At 46.3% G+C, this 19,294-nt stretch overlaps 3 protein-coding genes across 3 annotated transcripts in view; 1 reads left to right on the forward strand and 2 right to left on the reverse strand.

Annotated features, from left to right (window-relative positions):
• FANCD2 (FA complementation group D2) overlaps positions 1-1,789 on the reverse strand; it is a 40,256-nt gene extending 38,467 nt beyond the window's left edge. Inside the window, exons 1-2 of the mRNA XM_032194443.1 lie at positions 1,678-1,789; positions 1,199-1,288 (exon numbers count right to left, since the gene is read on the reverse strand). Coding sequence (XP_032050334.1) covers positions 1,199-1,265 — 67 coding nt within the window. The 5' untranslated portion in view covers positions 1,266-1,288; positions 1,678-1,789. The remainder of the gene's footprint in view (positions 1-1,198; positions 1,289-1,677) is intronic.
• A 104-nt stretch (positions 1,790-1,893) lies between these two features.
• On the forward strand, positions 1,894-5,587 carry EMC3 (ER membrane protein complex subunit 3). Its single transcript, XM_032194444.1, has 8 exons — positions 1,894-2,080; positions 2,161-2,218; positions 2,635-2,728; positions 3,262-3,366; positions 3,979-4,060; positions 4,224-4,303; positions 4,896-4,978; positions 5,342-5,587. The coding sequence occupies exons 1-8, from the start codon at positions 1,926-1,928 to the stop codon at positions 5,468-5,470; spliced, it is 786 nt and encodes a 261-aa protein (XP_032050335.1). The 5' UTR covers positions 1,894-1,925; the 3' UTR covers positions 5,471-5,587.
• Positions 5,588-8,721: 3,134 nt separating this feature from the next.
• The window catches only part of USP4 (ubiquitin specific peptidase 4), a 44,267-nt gene continuing 33,694 nt past the window's right edge, over positions 8,722-19,294 (reverse strand). Inside the window, exons 14-22 of the mRNA XM_032194238.1 lie at positions 18,584-18,775; positions 17,935-18,023; positions 16,748-16,960; positions 16,598-16,668; positions 14,859-14,974; positions 13,812-13,961; positions 12,936-13,039; positions 11,391-11,479; positions 8,722-11,263 (exon numbers count right to left, since the gene is read on the reverse strand). Coding sequence (XP_032050129.1) covers positions 11,162-11,263; positions 11,391-11,479; positions 12,936-13,039; positions 13,812-13,961; positions 14,859-14,974; positions 16,598-16,668; positions 16,748-16,960; positions 17,935-18,023; positions 18,584-18,775 — 1,126 coding nt within the window. The 3' untranslated portion in view covers positions 8,722-11,161. The remainder of the gene's footprint in view (positions 11,264-11,390; positions 11,480-12,935; positions 13,040-13,811; positions 13,962-14,858; positions 14,975-16,597; positions 16,669-16,747; positions 16,961-17,934; positions 18,024-18,583; positions 18,776-19,294) is intronic.

Consider the following 19,294-nt stretch of genomic DNA (forward strand, 5'->3'; position numbering starts at 1 on the left):
GAATACATTTATGGGATCAGACCAACAAACAACACTGTGATGCTCTGTTTGACAGCAGACATTAGCCAACCCAAACACCAACGCAGAGATCCTATCAGAGTTACCCCTGCAGCACGACACCACAAGGGAACATTTCTTAACCACCACTTTTAGCAGTCCACAAACAAAGGCAGGAAGACACACTTCTGGTGCTGAGACATATCTGCAAACAAACTGCATAATACAAGAATCATGCTTTCCTCTGGCCTGGAAAGCACAAATTTAATTTAGGTTCTTCCACTAAACTTGTCACTTAGGGGTCCACTCACATGCTAATGCAAAAAAGTCTCTTCCCTCTAACTATGTAGAGAGGTTATTTTGGTTTCAGATGTATCATTTTTGATCAAATGGGATTAGTCTGCAAAAAGCCAAGGTGCTGAAGCTTCAGATGATTGACCTTGGTCAAAGGTACAAGAGCAGAGGGACTAATAAAAGATATGGCACTGCTTTGTGTGTGGTTTTACTGCGATTCTGTTGGGAGGAAGGTGTTAAAAGTGGAAGATTGTCAAGGGGGATGGGATCAGAACTGAAGAGTGGCAAGGATGATCGTTAATACGTACAAATGACCTTGCAGCTGGGAATGTGTAAAGTTTGGGGAGTAGCAATGTAGGAAAGCACATAAATTGTACCTGCTACTGTTTGTACCTGGGTATTTGACAAGTAGCACATCTGTGTATAAGTAATAGAGGTGTTTGGCAGGCTCAGAGGCATCCTGTCGGACACACTTGAGCTCCCAACCTCGGTACAGAGAAGACCAAACAAGCACTGTGAGGATCACAGCATGGTGGTAAAAACTGTGCCTGCGTGAACCCTTGATAAACAGGTGCCAGCTGGAGTCAGTGACCCAGCACGGCCTGAGCTCGGCGGTGCCTGCACCCCTGCTCGTGTGCAGCTGCTGGATGTTGCTCTGGGAATCCCCTGGTTGGCGAGGTGACGGGAATTAATCCACCCTCTGCATTTTAGCCGGGAGCCTGTGGTTGTTCCCGCTGCCTGCCTGTGCTGCATCACACAGCTTCGTAAAACAATAGCGCTTAAGATTAACAGTAAATTAACCATTAGCTACTGGGATAATCAAACTGCCATTATGGCCTGTCCTCTCTCCCTTGGAGCTGCTGCCAATGGGTTTCCAGTTCTTGCAAGATTATGCCCGAGCACCTACTTGGCAAGTCTGGTTTTGAGTTCTCTCCAGAAGCATCAGGTTTTGACAATTTCCTTTTGGAAACCATGGTAACAAATCGTTTGTTGTCGCCTATAAGAAAGCAGGAAAAAAAGACAAGTGGGTAAAGGAGATAGAGCTTTAACCCAGATTTCTTTCACGCAACTCTAGAATGGATTAGTGAATAGTGAAGCAAAATGCTCCTGAAACATAACTTTTCCACAGGAAGGCAGGTTGCCTGGCTGACTAGTGTCACACCACGCTGCTCTGCCGTACAGGTTAGATTTTAGACTCGTACAGGTCAGGCTTTTAGAGCCCGTCACATTGAAACGCCCACACCCACACCCACACCCACACCCACACCCTTCCCTCCTGTCGGGGCCTGGAGGACACCCCGCGAGCCCGGGCTGTCCCCCAGGGGTTAAGGGGGGAAACAGCTGACAGCGAGTGTCCGCGCGGGGAGGGGCCTGGCCCCAACTCACCCAAACGACGCCAAGTGCCTCACGACACACGGGACGCGTCGCGACACGCGGGGACCTCGCGACACCTCAGAGCGGCGCCGGGCCCTGAGGCGCCTCCCGGCTCGAGCTTCCCGCCACCGGCTCGCGGCACCGCCCTTCCGGCGGGGAGCCGGAAGCGGAAGTTGGCAGCGGAGCGGCGGCGGCGGCCGGAGGCCGAGCAGGAGCCGGGACGCGGCCGGGGCTGGGCCCGGGCCCGGGGCCGGGCCGCGATGAGCGAGCCCGAGCTGCTGCTGGACTCCAACATCCGGCTGTGGGTGGTGCTGCCCATCGTCTTCATCACCTTCTTCGTGGGCATGATCCGGCACTACGTCTCCATCCTGCTGCAGAGCGACAAGCGCCTCACGCAGGAGCAGGTGTCCGACAGGTCAGGGCAGGGCAGGGCAGGGCAGGGGGAAGGGCAGGGCCCGGCCCCCCCCCCCCCCTCACCACAGCTCTCTCTTGCAGCCAAGTCCTGATCCGGAGCAGGGTGCTGCGGGAGAACGGGAAGTACATCCCCAAGCAGGTACGGGGGGGGCAGGGGCAGCCCCGCGTCTCGCAGCATTTGGGGCTCAGCCGCACCCAAACGCTGCACAGAGCAAAAGCTGGGAGTCGGGCGGTGGGAACAGCAGCGCCGGGTACACGGGGACTGGTACTGGGCGAACAGGAGCTCTGCACAGTGCCAGAACGTCCTTATTTGATGTAGATTCTTTTTAAGAGAATTCTGTCTTAAAATATTTTAAGGCTTGCAGAGAGACAGAGCTAGTACTTCAGGGAGACATTAAAGAGCTCCATTTAGAGACTTTTACATTTAGTAAAGTACCTGAGAAAAAAAGATTTAATCAAACAGGTCGTAATGTGTCTAAAGGAGCAAGAAATAACCTTGTCCTCTTCTCATTTCTTATGGTGCTATTGGCCTTGGCTTTTTTATTTCCTCTCCAGTCTTTCCTGACTCGGAAATACTACTTTAATAACCCAGAGGATGGATTCTTTAAGAAAACAAAAAGAAAGGTAGTGCCTCCTTCACCAATGACAGGTACGTTAATATAGCTGGGCAGAAACATGTAACTTGCTGCCAAGGCGGCAAGGTGAGCCACCTCGGCAAAGAGCTCAGCGACCGTGAGGGTCGGAGTGGGGCTGGGGGGGTGGGAGATCGCTCCCTGTGGCAGCAGTGTGTCAGGTCACTGAGTTTTGTTTAACAGCGCTTCATGTCTGCCTGCAGCATCTCACAAGACCACGACTGTCACGGTGCTGCTGGAAATGGGAAGTCCTGCATGTTCGCTCTTTTTTTTTTTCACCAGCTGCAGCAGGACCTTCTCTAAACTGACACAACTCATTAACACAGCCAAAAACACAAAGAGCAAACCAGCTGCCTTGTTCATCGTCACTCTTCTAGCTAAACAGTCTTGCAGAGGGATCCATTAATTTCAGAGATATGGAGCAAGGGATGGGGTCACACACAGCAGGGAACGCAAGACACTTTCAGCAGCAGCCACTGCTACACTGTGAGCTACTCATGTGCCTTTAATGCGACACACTCCTACATTATGTTAAATCCTTTAATTACAGATCCTACCATGCTGACAGATATGATGAAAGGGAATGTAACCAACGTTCTGCCTATGATCCTCATTGGTGGTTGGATCAATATGACATTTTCGGGATTTGTTACAAGTAAGTGTGCGGCCTAGCACAGCCCGTGGGCCGGGCCGTGTTGGGTGGTGACCTCCTGGGTCCATCAAAACCTTCAGCTGGGGTGGGAGCAGCTGGGTTTGTCTTTGTGGTGCTGCTGCTGTTTGCTCTGTGAAGTGCAGTGACTTGCTGGCCCCCAGTAAAGGGCAGAAGGTTGGTTTCAGGGTGCTGGACAAGATCACAAAGAAAAGTCTGGACTTCCAGTTGCTGTAAGGGACTTTCCTCTGAGCACGTCCGGGCAGTCCGTTACCGTGTAATGCAGAGTATACAAAACTAAAATACTCCCTCAGATTCAGAGTTCTGTTGTTTTTATTTTCCTTACTATTTATGTGGTAGCTGTTTCCTTCAGAAAAGATATTCCCCTTAACAGTCACTGAAACAGCTGGGGTATTTTGGCTGCCTGATCACATTTTGAAAGACTCCATATCAAAGTCAGTATTTGAATTACAGCCTTTCTGAAAGTATTTGTTATCCTATGCATTATCTTCAGACTACGTTAGGTCCAATGAATGAAACATCTGTTGGCTTTGCAGTTTGCTCTGCAGTAACCTAGTGTTGCTTGGTAAAACAGGTCTTTTTTTTTTTGTCCTGCAGCAAAGGTTCCGTTTCCTCTGACGCTGCGTTTTAAACCAATGTTACAGCAGGGAATTGAGCTGCTCACTTTAGATGCATCCTGGTAAGCGTGTCCTCGAGCAAGGCTGAATGTTTATTTGGAGCACTGGGTGCAGTACTAACCCCTGAGCAGCCTGTGCATGCCTCTGAAATAAGGTCACGAGCCACATGTCCCATGCACGGGCAGCATCGAACAGCAATCAGACACGCTTCTTCTGATTTCTCAGGGTGAGCTCCGCTTCCTGGTACTTCCTGAATGTGTTTGGACTCAGAAGCATTTATACCCTGATCCTGGGCCAAGATAATGGTAAGACAGCGTCATTTCTGTGAAAGAGCTGGCTTCTCCTTCCACTGGAAGGCTTGTGGGGGAGGTCGGGGAAGGATTTCTACATTTTCAACCAAAAAGCTCTTCAAAGCCTCTCTCACTTGTTTGAGATTGCTCTGCACTGGCTAGGTTTGATACCACCTGCAGCAGTTACCCAGCTCTTCTTGCACCAGCCCTTGGCTAACTGCTTGTAAACTTCCATGGTAATTAACCCATGCTTTTCTTCTCATCAAATTGGTGCGTGGAAACTTTGATGTTGTGTTTTTGTTTCTAGCAAGAATGGATTTTAAGGAAAGCTGCAAATTGTTTCTTGTTAGATACAAGGCAAGATAGTTATGGAGAACGTAGAAGACCGTATTTTCCTCTATCTGTCTGCCTATTTTAAGTAAATTTAGCTAAGATGTAAGGAATGGGGACAAAATATCTTGCGAGAAGCTGCACTAGCCAGTTAATGTTGCATTCCGGGGATTTGTACAATCTTTTCGTCTTTAGGAAGAAGCCAGCCTGGTGGCACTACGCTCCAAGCAGTCCTGTTTAAGTCAAATAAGAATGAACCTCTCATTTCTTTTTATAGCTGCAGATCAGTCTAGGGTGATGCAAGAACAAATGACAGGCGCAGCAATGGCCATGCCAGCAGATACTAACAAAGCATTTAAGGTACAGTATTTCCACCTGCATCTCTCTTTGCTGTGACTTTACAAGATTGCAGGCTGTGCATAACTCCTCCTCTTGCCCTGACAAGCAAGGGAATTGTTCTGGATTCCTGTTCCTAAAATTAGAGGTGACAACTGATGTGTGTGGAAGCCTGACAGGGCTATAGTACCCTGAAGCACACCTGATTAGGCAGTCATAGCTGATGAGGCAGTCATTCCTGATTTAAAAAAAAACTCACATGCCATCTTCTGCCTTTGCAGAAACCGACTTTTTCTTAGTTATTGTCTAACCTGTACAGAAAGAGCTGATAACTATTTTTATACTGAGTGGCTTTTCTTTCTCTACCTGTGTTTAACGTCAATGAAGACGGAATGGGAAGCTTTGGAATTGACTGATCATCAGTGGGCCTTAGAAGATGTAGAAGAAGAGCTCATGGCAAAAGACCTCCATTTTGAAGGCATGTTTAAGGAAGAACTACAGACCTCCATCTTCTGAATTTGAGAATATGCTGTTGGATCTTCTGGTAAAAGGCATTTGAAAAGAAACGTTATGTAAAACTGTATAATGTATTTTAGCAAAGCTGAGAATAAAAGAAACACACCATGTTCAGTACTGTGGTTGTCTGTCATTTGAGCCTCGGGCCCAAGTATGATATATTGGAGCCAGAAGGTCTCAGGGTGGGTTTCTAGCTGCTGTTTTACTCTTCCTGGGCTACATATGCTTTAGGAAAAAAGGGAAAATTCTAATTCTAGTACAAAAACAACCAAATTAATTACGGTATTGAAAATTTGAGACTGGAAAAAAAAAAAAAAAAAACCTAGTACCTGTACTTCTGGAGGTATCTGTTTAAATAGCTTTGTAGCCAGCAGTCTTTTGAATAAGACAACATCACATTAACAACTCACACCTGACTGCTGTGGAGGTTCTCTAACATCTTCAGTAGCAGCTTGAGTTTCAGTTTTTTGAAGTGTTGGTTGTCCTTCCTGTTTATAAAGAGGATACCTCTTTTCCTCTTGCAGTAATTGTGGTTTGATGCTTTCTCTGAAGAAAACAGAAGAATGAATAAGAATTTTTCTGAAAGAGGGCTTTTTTTCCCCCCCCCTGCAGAGAGAGGGCAATAAAGCAACTTCTGCTAGATTATTGCTCTGACAATTAAGAGCTAACAATTTATGAGCAGTAACTGTGACAGAGAAGGCTCTGGTATTTGTACCTTGTGTGACTGGCAGGCTAAGCATCTCTTTTGGTAAGAGAGTTCTGTACAACAATGTAGAACTGAAGAGACGTCCCCTTTACCACTACTGGCTCTCACAGGGGTTTTTCTAGCACCTGTTGATGGCTGAGCTGCCCCCTCCAGTGTGAGGGAAGAGGGAGTAGTCACTTTTGCTCCAAGATTTCCAGGTGTGATACAGGAAAACTGGTCAATTAATTAGGTTCATTTGCAGACATGTTAGCGGTAACAGGCTAAATAGCCTACAAAGCACCTCTGAATCCAGCTGGCCTCTGAAAAAAAGCAGAGGCTTGGACTTTAAATTCAGAATGGAAAGCATACACACCAGCCTCCAAGCAAAACATCACCTGTGTGATCACACCAAGGTGGTGGCAGTGACCCCACTGCTGCTGCCCACCAGGCAGGGGAACCCAGTCTGCGATTACAGCCCACCCCCTCTTACCTCTCTCCCTGAGCACACAAGATCCTCCACACTTGCACGCAGCAAAGCCTGGCACAGCCCCCCTTCACCTCCGATCCAAGCCTGCACCACGGCTCCCCAGTGCTGCCGAGTCCCATCAGCTCCCTTCTGCCCCGGTCAGCGTGCTGGTGGACACTTGTGGTGGTCACACAGGCAACTTTTGGCTCCCCTTTCACTGCTTTTGCTCCTGGGCAGAATGGCTCCTCAGAGAGCTTTGGGGAGCAGAGACAGAAGGCACTTCTGCGCACACGTAGCAAACACACAGGCTGTTTTCCCATTTATTTCTTGTTTCCCAAGCACCTTTATAAGCACCTCACAACTGCCCATTGAGTCAGCCCCAACAGACCGCAGAGACCCCCATGCCTGACACAGAGCAGAAAGATGTACGAGCACACGGGGGTGCCCTGTAGTCCCTGGTCCAGTTATTTACTGGGCTAGGTGTGGAAAAATAAACACTGATCTTGTTTTAAGCCTCTTACCTGTCACCTTTTTGAGCTGGGAGGAACAAGGAGAAGCTGTTCCCGGCTCGTGTATTTCAGTGCCAGAATTGAGCACTGCAGGAGCTCCTCAGCTGTCCCGTCCCCAGGGTGAAGAGCACTGACCTGGGGAGGTGTTTCTTAAGCAGAAGTTGCTTTAACTGTGGCTGTTGTTTCTTCCCTTTTTATTTTGGCTCCTTTGATTTGGGATGAACAACACAGGAGCTGAGCCAGGACTGAGACACATCAATTTTGCTAAAAACAGCAAATTGATTTGCCCTCCTGTTAAGAGTCATAGCGCTGAGACATTCTCTGCCTCAGAGATTTCTTTCCAGAACACTGCTGCTCCACTGGCAGCACTGGTGTTTCAGGTCATTCCCCACTCCCAGTCTTTATTTTGTAATGGGGAATTTCGTCTCATTTCATGCCTGGGGCATTCTCGCATGAGATTCCTGCAAGCCCATGCACTGATACAGAATACCCCAATACCTCCACATCAGAAAACTGCCAGTGTGCTCTCCCTTCTTCCCCAGTTCCTACTTCAACATCAAAATACACAGATCAGTACAGGGTTTTGACACAGATCAGTACAGGGTTTTGACACTGACCTCTGCTATTGCATAAAACTTACCCTGTCCTCCACTTTCTGGTTTTGGATCATTTTTCTTCCATGCGACCTCCCCATTGCACAGGAATTTGATCAGTCTGTATTCCCTTTCTCACGGTTTTCCTCCCTCCCTCATTTCCCAAAACACCGCCCACCTCCCTCCCTGTTTCACTGAAGAGACACACACAACCTCGCGTTGCTCTGCAGCCACAGATGGTCACAAGGAGCTTCACGCCGTGCTTTGATGGTCAGCATTTCACAGTGAAACTCAAGATCTGCTCTTCTACATCAGGGTTCTCCTAACCCTCTCTGAGGCTCCAGCTAAGATCAAGCTCCTCAGCACCACATGAAGATATAAACCTTCTTACTGGGGCTCTTGTCCTCACAATCACCCTCGATCCCCCAGATAATCCCCCAAGTCTCCCTGAACACGTACCTACACTGAAGAGTGCTAAATACATACCAGTCTGTTGCATTTAACTCCCTTCCTCAGCCTTTTCCAGCTGAACTCAGGGTACTTGCTCAGCGTGCCTCCAAAGGAGGCTGCAGGACTGCAGGACAACCATTTCAGCAGCCACAAGCCCAAAAGACACCACCTGCTACTGGAAAAAACAGTGATAAGGGCAGGGCACCCTCATTCTGCAGAGGAAGAGGAATGACGACGAAGCTGAGGCTGCCCAGTATCACGGAAAGGTCAGGACGAGCTTCGTTATGCCACCAGAGACGAGTGGCCCAGTGCTGCAGAGGGGAAGAGGCACCCTCTGAGCACCGACTCTTCGATTTACACAGCGGTGTGCTGTTCTCCTGAATCCCCTTGGCAAAGCGGGGTGGGCTGCGCAGCCTCACTCTACTTGCCATGGCCCAGCTGAAAGAGCTCCTGCAGCACCAGGCAGCCCCACAGACCAGCGGCGTTTCAACCCGCACTTCAGGTCACTTAATGAAAGCTGAAAAAAAAACAACCAAACCCAGTTTTTCAGTGCAAACCACTATTTAATTTTCCTCTTTGTACAATAGAGCCAGCCACTTACAAAGTGCTAGTCTAAAAAACAGGTCTGGTATTACAGAAGACACACACCAGCCTAAGCCCATCGGCTCAGAGTCAGAGAAGGTAAGAGCTGGGCCACTTTTTCTGCAGTACAACAGAGTCTGTTCAGCATCTGAGCATCAGATTTAGCCCCACTGACACATTTCTTAGTGTCAGCACAGGAAAGGAAGTAAAGAGGAGAACAAAGGCTATTTCAGATAGATCTTTCCTTTAAAAAGGTCTTTTAATCCCCTTTCCTCTCCCCCCCATTTTGGAATGCCCGTGTGACTTTCAGGGTAAAACTAACAAAAATGCTGATCAGAGTAATTCAGTGCAGTGCTACAGCTTAAAAGTTGATTTTTGGATGCTCCCCTCGGTAACGAGGAAAGAACAGAAATAAAATATTAAGAGTTGTAAAAATCCCAAACAACCCAAAAAAAAAAACAGAACAGCAGAAGCAAATAAACAATTCGGAACTCTATAAACTCAAATTTCAATGCTTTAAAAGCAAAATTCTGCAGAACAGGATCATAATACTAACGTGCCAGCTAGAGACAGGCCTCCCAGTCCTCCCTCCTCCTCTTACCAAGACCTTCTCGTGCCCTGGCTAGGGAGCCGTAGGTGCTGCCCTCCCATCCCACTGCCTGGATCAGGACAGGACAGCAAGCAGCCAGCTGTGCTTTGGCAGGGCTGCAGCACAGAGGTCTGGGGACTGGCACGTGACAACTTCCTATGGCTATGGGGCTTGTTGCTGAGGGAAGCAGGAGGGAGCTGAGCTGGTGTGCCTGGAGTTCAACGATGGCTGCTGTGATGTTGACAGGACAGTTATGGCCAGCAGTGAAGCTGCAAGAACTGTGTGAAGAGGAGAGTGTGACTGCAGGAACACATTTTGTTGGGGGGGAAAGGAACAAGCCCTCGTGAGGCAATAGGCTTTCTTAGCCTTTGGTTCTGCCAATGCACCTGGCTCCGAGAAGGAAAAAACCCTCCTGTGTGGTTTGCCACCTCAAGCTAGAATTTACCCTCAAAACCACAGATTCAGACTAGATTATTCCTATTTTTCATGGGAAGACCAGTTCTCCATCAAGGACTGGCCCAATCTAGTGGTCACTGGAACCCTCATTCAAGAGCAAAGCTGGACTCAATTCCTGCAAATAACAGACATTTTGGTAAAGGTGGAGCAGGAAGAGCATTTGCCAGTTGTGTCGGAAGGATGGAGCAGAACAGCTGAGCAGCTATGGCAAAGGGGAACTGTGGCCAGGGCCTTTACACCTGCAGCCTCACAGAAAGCGTTAGGGTGGGTGACATTCAAGGGAAGAGGACAAATGCTGAAAGAACAGTGCAAAAGAAAAGTCACGAGAAAAGGACAAAACCTCACACAATCCATTGCACTGGGCTAGCATCCTTACAGGCTTTGGGACACAGAGCTGAGCCTTACCAGCGTAAAAGCTCCAAGGAGACACTTAAATGAGCTAAAAATAAAAAATAAAAGTGCTGCAACCATACAAACCATGGGGAAATGGTGGAGGCAGGAAAGTCCTTAGAGTGGCCTGAAGGTGGCATGAGGGATATAGGAGACAGATTGAGAGGACAAGAAGTGGACAGCCTTACAGGTGATATTTTCTCTAGTGAAGAATAGGAGCCAGAGCTCTAAGAGCTGCATCCTGCAGCCACTGTGCAGAGAAGCCCGTGCATGCACCAACCATGAGGCCAGGTGCAGTAAAATTACCCACATGGCAGGATTCGGTGTTCACATTTACAAGGCTGAGTCAAAACTGCCCAGAAGAGTTGTGAAATGCATTAGCAGATGAAAGGTGCAAGAAGGAGAAACTCTTGATGCTTGGCAAGGGAACCAAAGTACAACGGCAGAGATGGCAACAGGCAAGCCAGATAGACGTAGATTTGAACTGAGAGCTTCCAGAAAGGGTGCACGCGCCTCCCTAGCATGGGATGGGGGGGCCTGGGGCATCAGCAACATCAGAGGATTTACAGGAAGCCCCTGTACCAATTCACAGAATCTTACCTACCGCTCCACGGGCCTCACAACATTCAGCTGTGATCTCCAATTCCTCCTCTCCCCAACCCCAGCTACAGCTCTCAGCCCGGCTCAGCCCTGACCCCTGCCTCTAGCCACACAGCTCAGCCAGATTTTTTAAAAAGAACTTTATCAAAGCTCCAATATATGTTATTTTTGGCCTCTAAATATACAAGTGTCAGCACCTATTCCTGACTCTCCAGTGCTATTCTGCAACCCCAAGCACCGGATCTTTCAGTGCTATGTTTTCTGCTCAAATCCTACAGAAGGAAGAAAAAATTTCAGATGCCTCAGACATAGCTTTAGAAGAGTGACCGCTAACACGGTGGGCGAGTGCTGGGCGGGGGCGATTGCGACGCTTAGTTGGTATCCATGCCATCACACTCTTCTTGGGGAGGAGATGGAGCAAGATGTTCTTCACTGCTTCGGCGCTGATAAAACAGCACATATGCAGCTTTTGTCTACCAAACAGAGAAGAAAAGAATCTGAAAGACTGAAGCAATCCATGTAGCTTAGCTAGAAATATAACACCCAAAGCAGGAACCACCTGCAGTACAAACTCAGATTAGCCTCAGGCCAAGCACTCACCACTATTTGGTCTTCTGAAGCCACAGATACGCTGCTGTCATCAAAGTAGTACCACTTGTCGTTCACTTTGTTCTTGGCATAGGCGGTGTCTGTTGGGAGGAGAGACTGCCACTGAGGTGGTGCCACCCAGCTGCACCGCACCAGTGACATTCAAGGCTCAAACCAGTCAGGGGAGACGGTCCCAGAGCTAACGTTGTCAGCAGCTGCCCCACACCTCATTCACTATCACAGCTTCAAGAACACGCTGGGTCATCTAGTGAGGCTAGAGCTATGTCCTGCATGGGACTCAGCACCAGTAGTAAACAGCGCCCATGGCTTGCACAGGTACACTCTGTACTGGGTTAAAAACTGGCTCCATAGCCAGGCCCAGAGAGTGGTGGTGGACAGAGTGAAATCCAGCTGGTGACCGGTCACCAGTGGTGTTCCCCAGGGGTTGGTGTTGGGACCCATCCTCATTAATATCTTTACTGATGATTTGGATGAGGGAATTAAGTGCACCCTCAGTGAGTTTGCAGATGACACCAAGTTGGGGGAAGTGTCCATCTAGCAGAGGGTGGGAAAGCCCCATAGAAGGACCTGCACAGGATGGGTCAATAGGCAGAAGGCAATGGGATGAGGTTCAACACAGCCTGGGGATGTTTAAGAAAAGGTCATATGTGGTGCTTAAGGACATGGTTTAGTGGGTGATATTGGTGGTAGGGCCATATTTGGATCAGATGATCTTGGAGGTCTCGTCCAACCTTAATGATTCTATGATTCTATAATTCTGTGAAGCACCCTACATTTGTCTGTGTGGTTTTGTTTGTTTGTTTTTAAAAACAGCCTGGAACAAAGGGGAAAAAATGTAAACCTGCTTTAAATTGCTACTGCACCAAACAAGTCAGGAAAGCAACTGCAGAAAGGCACCAGACCCAGGTTCATGGCAAGGTATGTTCTCTGAACCGTGTCCTTGGCCTACATGCAACTATTTGTCACACCTTGTGTGACACCACTGAGGGAACTGGCAAGTTCTTGCCTGGCTGGCTCAACTGCTCACAACCTCTGCTCCGCAGCTGTAACGCTGTGCCCATGCTGGACGAGCAGCTACACTGCAGTTTGGTGCAGGGCAAGAAGCTGAGACTTGGAGCCGAACTGACAGCTTAAGCTGAAGACTCTGCCCCAACACTCTCCTGTAGGAAGCTCCACAACATCTTCATGTTCCAGCATTGAATATAATGACACCTCTCATTAACTGGAAACACAGTTTGCATGCTCTGTAACAACTACTAACCAGGGTCCTACAGTCGTTAGATTCAGACCCAGGCAGCTGCAAACTACTCAAACTAGCTGGCTGCTCAGCAAATCCTAACAGGAAGGAAGCTTCCTTTCAATAAGATACTCACTTGCCTATAGAACATGAGTAAGTTTTGGACTAGACACCCTTGGGTGAGGGCTGCTGCAGCTCTCCAGTGCACAGAGCCTCCCCTGGTCCCTCTGTCTCTATTTCCTTGCACACATGACAACAGAAAAGAGTACAGAAAAGAGTACAGAAAAGCAGTTACTTACAGTGGCCTACTCCCATGGCTCCATAGTGATTGGAAACTGCAATAAGGTCATAGATATACGAGCCTCTTCTTGGATCACAGACAAATTCAGACATGTTTAAACCCCTGGAAGGAAATCCAACAGTATCAGTACAGGTTACTCGCATATTTTCTGAAAACTAATGCCTGACACACCTGCGAAGCTCTGCTGGCAGTCAGCACTGGCTAAGGATTGTGCTCTGCTGCTGAACAGCCAGATGCTACCAGTGTAGATGTGCCCGTGTTACCAGAAACAGGAACCCTCTCACATAGGGTCCTAGTGAATTCATCAGGTGCTGCCAAAAGACTGAGAGGGAAGTGCTGAATAAAAATCAGTTCAGAGTGTGTCCATGTGTAGGCATGAAAAGCAAGATGGAAGTAGTAAGGAGTATTGCCTCAGCATCAGGGCTGAGGCAATCCCAAGCACAAATATAGGCTGGGGCTTTGAGCAACCTGTCCGGTTTCACAGCAATCCCCCAGTTTTAATCTTTTTTCAGAAGAACCAATACTTGATCGTAACTGTAGTTCTCTGAGATGTGTGGAACTGATTAACAAAACCAAAAAGAGGTAACGCAGAGCTGATTCACATTCTGACTTTCTAGGAGTGTGTCTACCATGTAACATAACACACTTGCCCACCCTATCCGCCCAGGAGCAGAGCAACAGAAACTGGAAACTGCTGATGGGCCCTGCATTTTGATTACTACCCAAGTTTCACTTATGCCTGCTGCTTTCAAACCCTAAGACAGAACTGTTCCAGTTATAACATTAGTAACAAGCCCACACAACAGTAACATCAGAAGTAGATTCCTCTTGACCAGCTCTTCACATACAGATTAGCTCGAAGGAAGAATCCTACCTGATAGGGAATTCAACAACGGTGTCGAGTTTATCCCTCCAGTATCGGCTGTATGAGAAGCGTTTTAAATGAACTACCAAAATCTTGGGCAAAGACCACAAGTCAAACTTCTTTGTGGCCTGTTGATGTTTCTTACAGTTAGGGCAGTACCTGAGGAAAGAGTACAGACAAGGAAATGAAAGGCTACGGTAAACAAAAATCTTCTTGTCCGTCTGTTAGAGGATACATCAATACTGCAGTTCAGTCTCTGACTTAGAGAAGACGTTTCTGGCTTGTGGAATATGCAGGAGAACACAACTCCCTGGAGGTGTCAAAGCTACACACTGCTTTCACTTTGTAGGTAAAATGTCCAATTGCAAGCGCATTAACTGAACATTGTTCAAAACCAAATAAAAGGTTTAAAGGTTCCATTGCTGGTTTATTGTTTGTTTTATTGTTTCCTGATGTAGCTCAAACAGGTAACAGGTACAAACATCTAATAACCTGTAATTAGAAATTAATAACAAACGAGCACCTACTACGCTACAGGTTGTTTTCTTACACACCCAGCAAACAACTTCCAAGGATGTTCTGTATACACATTAATCACATTTTGGTCCCTTAGGGTGACCTAAGTGCTGTACCTAATCCCTCAACTGGGGATTTTTCACAGAGTTAGGAGTGTTTCAGGATAAGTACAAGCTGAAAATAGAAGAGCGAAGTAAAAAAACAGCCACATGCTAGCCATGAAGTAGCCACACGCTTGCACTGATATCACAACTGCTTCCTCTGATGCATCTGGAAGATAGATGTACATTGGAGAATGAAAAATAGCCTAATCTCTATGTATCCAGTGTCTTTTTGTTTAATACAGGCAGGAAACAAGTATCTGTTATTAACCCATGCTTGCAGACTATTGTCAGTGACTGAACAAAGACACAATAGACTTCTTCACACCAAGACAAAGAGGCAGACCTAGGAAATTATCAGAATCCCATGACAAATAACGTGCAATCAAGCAGTTACAGCATTTTATGGTAAACGTGACAGGCAGAAAGATGGTCTTACCAAGGGTCATGTTCACCGAGTGTTTCCATAGTAGTAAAGAGCTCTATGCAGTCTCTGAGAGCTACCACAGCCTTCTTCTTCTGTGGCTGTAACAAACTTGAATGCTTTTCGAATGCCTAGTGAAAGAGATGCGTGCTTTATTCATTTCCATGTAGGCTTTAATCCTTGACATGATGAAAACAAACATGGCCACCTTCACTCTGCTTATGATTTCTGGACCTCTTCTCCACCCACACAATCAAGCTTCCAGCCACCCCTTTCCTGTGCTCTGAACAGTCCTTTTCACTTTTTCCACCTCGGGTATGATCCTCCCAGACTCCTCAACAAATTTAGAACTCCTCACACCTTAGCAGCAATGAAATAAGGCTGGCATTTACCAGAACTAAACACTTTCTCCGTACAAAAATGTTTATAAGGTATGAAAAGGACTGGAAACACCCAAAAGCAGATACAAGGAATGATTATGGTAGTTTTATGACAGCTAGAACAAAAAGCAAATAAAATATCAGTCTGCACAGCCTTATGACAACCAGACCATTAAACTTGTCAGAGAACAAGATTATGAAACCCCTTGTAAAGGACAGATAGCTCTGCAAACATATGGCATAGCTCAAGTATGCTGCAAGACATCCAGAATAATCAACAAATGTTAAAATCATTATGACATATGCTAAATGTATTCAAGTGATTGACAGAAACCACATGATACTGGGGCAAAGAAGCTATCAAATCCTAGAGGAATAATCATGTTTGATATACATACTTTCCAGTGAACCAGCTCTTGCTCTAGGCCATTCAATTGTTTAAGTGTAGCCTCCTAACAAGAAGTTTAAACAAAATCTTTGCTGTTTTAAATGACAGAAAAACAAGTAGTACCCTGATAATGCAACTGCATTTTTTTCCTGGGGATACCAGAGGGTGGTAAAATTCAGGCATTCTGGAATAAGTGGATAAAGCGCACTTCAACTTGCATTTGCATCCAGGTGATAATTTTAGGTATGCCGTATAACACTTGCAACGAACAGTTTTGCACACACAAGCAGAGTGTCTGGAATATAATCCTGGCTCTCCGCCCCTACCTTCTATGAAGACAGTGATACCAGATAAATGTTCCTCTCAAGCTAGCACAAACTTGAAATTGCATCTAAATGGAATAACACCATTTCCTTTAATCCTGTCCCAAAAGTTTATACTCCAATTTGGTATACCCATGAGCCCAAATATGACTTAGCTACTGCCTAGCACTGCACAATGCCTACATATGGAAGAGTTGCTTTGCGTGAGACCACATTTAACTAATGGGGGCCTCTCTTCATAAGACCAAAACTTATGTTCTTACTTCAAAGTTAAATTATTTTTGTTTTGGCAAGGGAGCAACAACAGATTGTTCTGTTACAAAGCATGACTCAGCAGAACCCACAGAAAGAACATTGTGGTTTCTATGAAGCTCTGTGCATTTGGTTTAGTGTATTTTTTATTTTTATTTTTTTAATTTGAATGGATAATGAACTAAACTTGAAAAAAAAATAAAGTATCTACTTTTAGGAACACTGGTAGCAGATATCAGCAAAAACAGATCTATAGGCCTTATCTCTAGAAGATTTTAAGTAAGCTTATCACATGCTGCTTACTCAATTTTTATGCAGGGGACCACACCTACATTTCAGTGCTTACTATAATCTATTTAAGTACCATGAAAGTTTACACACACAGTATTTATGAAAAGAGCATACTACAACCTGTGCCTCCTGTTCATCAAAGAGTAGCCTCCGCGTATCAGAATCCCAGTCAATAGCAAGTGTAGAAAAAGCTACAAGAAATACAAAAAACATTTGTTGCAAATTTGTTCATGAAAGGAGGAAGAAAAAGTATGCCAAGTCAATAATTACCATTCAGTTTCAAGATTCTTCCTTCCACAATGGAGTTTATCTCAGAGGTCCCATATGAATTCACAAGGCTAAAAGTGAAATGCTGCTTCTTGCAGGGCTGCAGGTCTCTTGTTGACTCAACCTGCATGCAACCATCAGAGTGGCATTCAATTTCTGACAACTTTTCCTTGCCTTCCTGTCCGCCATCCTGATGGTCCATCTCTTCAATGTCACCTGGCAAAATTTAAAACAAGCCAAATATTGAAGAGTTTCGGTTAAAGGTTTAGATTGAGACCTCACATTGAGGGCTGTTTGCAGGAGCCTATGCACAGTTGGCTTAGAATTTAATGAAAAACACACACAAAAAGAAATCTGCGCTTCCTAATCACTGCATCTGAAGCTGTGTTTTGTCCTCTAGCAAATGTCAGCTAAAACACTGGGGTTTGTATCCCAACATCAGACATGATGGAGCCTGCTTAATGCACAGGAGGTTATCAAATCACACCATCTGATAGCACACCCTAATAAATACCGCAAAAGAGAACCAGCAAAGGTTGCAACTAGGTGTCTTCACAGAAGGGAAAATATAACTCCAGGGAAGCTGTTTCCATTCCTTGGTTAAAAATGGGCATGCTTTCTCCCCAAGTTAAATTTCCGATATAACTTGTTGTGATTGTTATTCTCAGCATCACAAGCAAATCCTTTCAGAAAGGGAAGGGAAACATGTATTTCTCATCACCATTAAAAGCTTCCTTGTAAACATCTAACCTAGGCACAATACCCCATGATTCTAGGTCCAGGAATACAAAATGCTGTTTTCATTGCATTTCTCCAGAACTTGCCTTCCTAGGATCTAACAGGCCAGTTTTCATCACAAAGGGCACATTAAGAAAGGATTTTCCTCTAGAGGGTGGCACCCGAACACCTAATAAGAGCACCAAGAACTTCACTAACACTGATCAGGACAAACGCACACCACTTTTTTTCTCCACCTGTTGCTTGCTGTCATCTGATCTCTCTAGGAAGGAAAATGGTCTACGGGAATCTTCACCACACCATGACAAAGTTCTATGCAACAGTGCAATTTAATCTTTGTGTAGAGCTAAAAATCTATCTGCTGGAGCTTAAGCCACTTACGCACAGCACAACCTAAATGCTGACAGAAGCTTTAAGCTGAAAAGCTTCCAACCAATTTTGAAAGACTTTACCTTCAGCCACACCGCTGGAGCCATTGCAGGTTCCTTTGTCTGAGCAGGGCGTCGAGTATTCTTCTGCCAAGGGGAGTTTCACGTAGCGACTAAACAGAGGTCATATTTTTATCACACAGTCGTAACAAAGCTGTACATCAGCACAACTGCACCCTCTCCACCACCAGTAATAGCAGTCCCTGCCACCCAATTCCCCTCAGCAAACCACCATCCACACACTAGGTGCTCTCAGTCAAACAAAAAAGTCAGTAAGTTTATGTTTTCACCACTTGTACCAAGTTTTACAGGTAGTAAAAGAAGCATAAAAATAAGTTATGGTGGCCCATCAAAGCAGATACAGGAGAGCCCTCAGAACATTTCCGAAGTTGTGCTCCTGATCTGTTTTGCAACACCAAGCAGGTGACTTCCACTGGGACCACCAGCAGCATCATCATCTTACAGCCCCCACTTCTACACAGCCCAGAAAACCAGGACCTTGAGATGCTCTCGTGGCCTCCAGACACTTCTGTAATCCAAGTGCTGCTTGGTGTTCCACAAATGGATCAAGGAAAAAAACTCCCACTAAGAAGGATTCAGTGATCTTATTGCAGCCTAACTCAGTAAGGAAACCCTAGAATTCTGCACAGGTATAGATGTAGACGTGGCTTACCTGATCTGCTCCAGAACTACAACGTACAAGTGATCCACCGTGAGCTTGTGTTTCGGCACGGATATCAGCAGTGGCTGCCCAAACAGAACGGTGCCTGAAGTATTGCTGGATTGCCTCACTGTCTTTTCCCGAAAGTAAACGGAGAGAGTAACATACTCCGAGCCATCCTCACTTGGCTTGCAGACTTCGTATCTGTTTGAAAGACAGGCATTTCCACAAGTTATTTGTGCTGCCGAGAAGCACAGCGGGTAGAAACAATATTAACTCAGTCCAACAACTCTCTCCACCACGTTCTCCTGAGAAGGACAAAAAGGGTTGTACTCCATGCCTTTGTGCCAAAGATATGTTTCCTGAACACCTCCCACGGCCCACAGTGGCACAGGATACGCACCTGCAATCAACTCAGCTGTCACCTTCCCTCTGCCTTCACCTCCTATATTCACATCCATCTTGTCACTCATGTCCCCAAACGCTACCCTGACAACTAGATGTTGTTTCAACCAAACCATGGCATCAGTGAAAATACTAAATGAACTTCTAAATCCCTGAAACAGTGATTGTTCTGTCTAGAGACAGAAACCCCTCCCAATACCTCAGGTCTCGCACTCATATAGTTACTAGCCTGGGCTCACACCACCGACCAGCCAATGCTTCGGGAAACCAAGGGCTGGAAAACATTTGCTTCACAGAAAAATCCAAGGACTGTAAACA

This window comes from Aythya fuligula, chromosome 10 (genome assembly GCF_009819795.1).
Source record: "Aythya fuligula isolate bAytFul2 chromosome 10, bAytFul2.pri, whole genome shotgun sequence".
Taxonomy (NCBI): domain Eukaryota; kingdom Metazoa; phylum Chordata; class Aves; order Anseriformes; family Anatidae; genus Aythya; species Aythya fuligula.

Excerpts from the sequence above, each read along its gene's own strand:
- EMC3 (XM_032194444.1), top strand. The coding sequence starts at position 1,926 with ATGAGCGAGCCCGAGCTGCTGCTGGACTCCAACATCCGGCTGTGGGTG. Across the intron at positions 2,081-2,160 it reads CAGGAGCAGGTGTCCGACAG|CCAAGTCCTGATCCGGAGCA; the intron begins GTCAGGGCAGGG and ends TCTCTCTTGCAG. Across the intron at positions 4,304-4,895 it reads GATCCTGGGCCAAGATAATG|CTGCAGATCAGTCTAGGGTG; the intron begins GTAAGACAGCGT and ends TTCTTTTTATAG.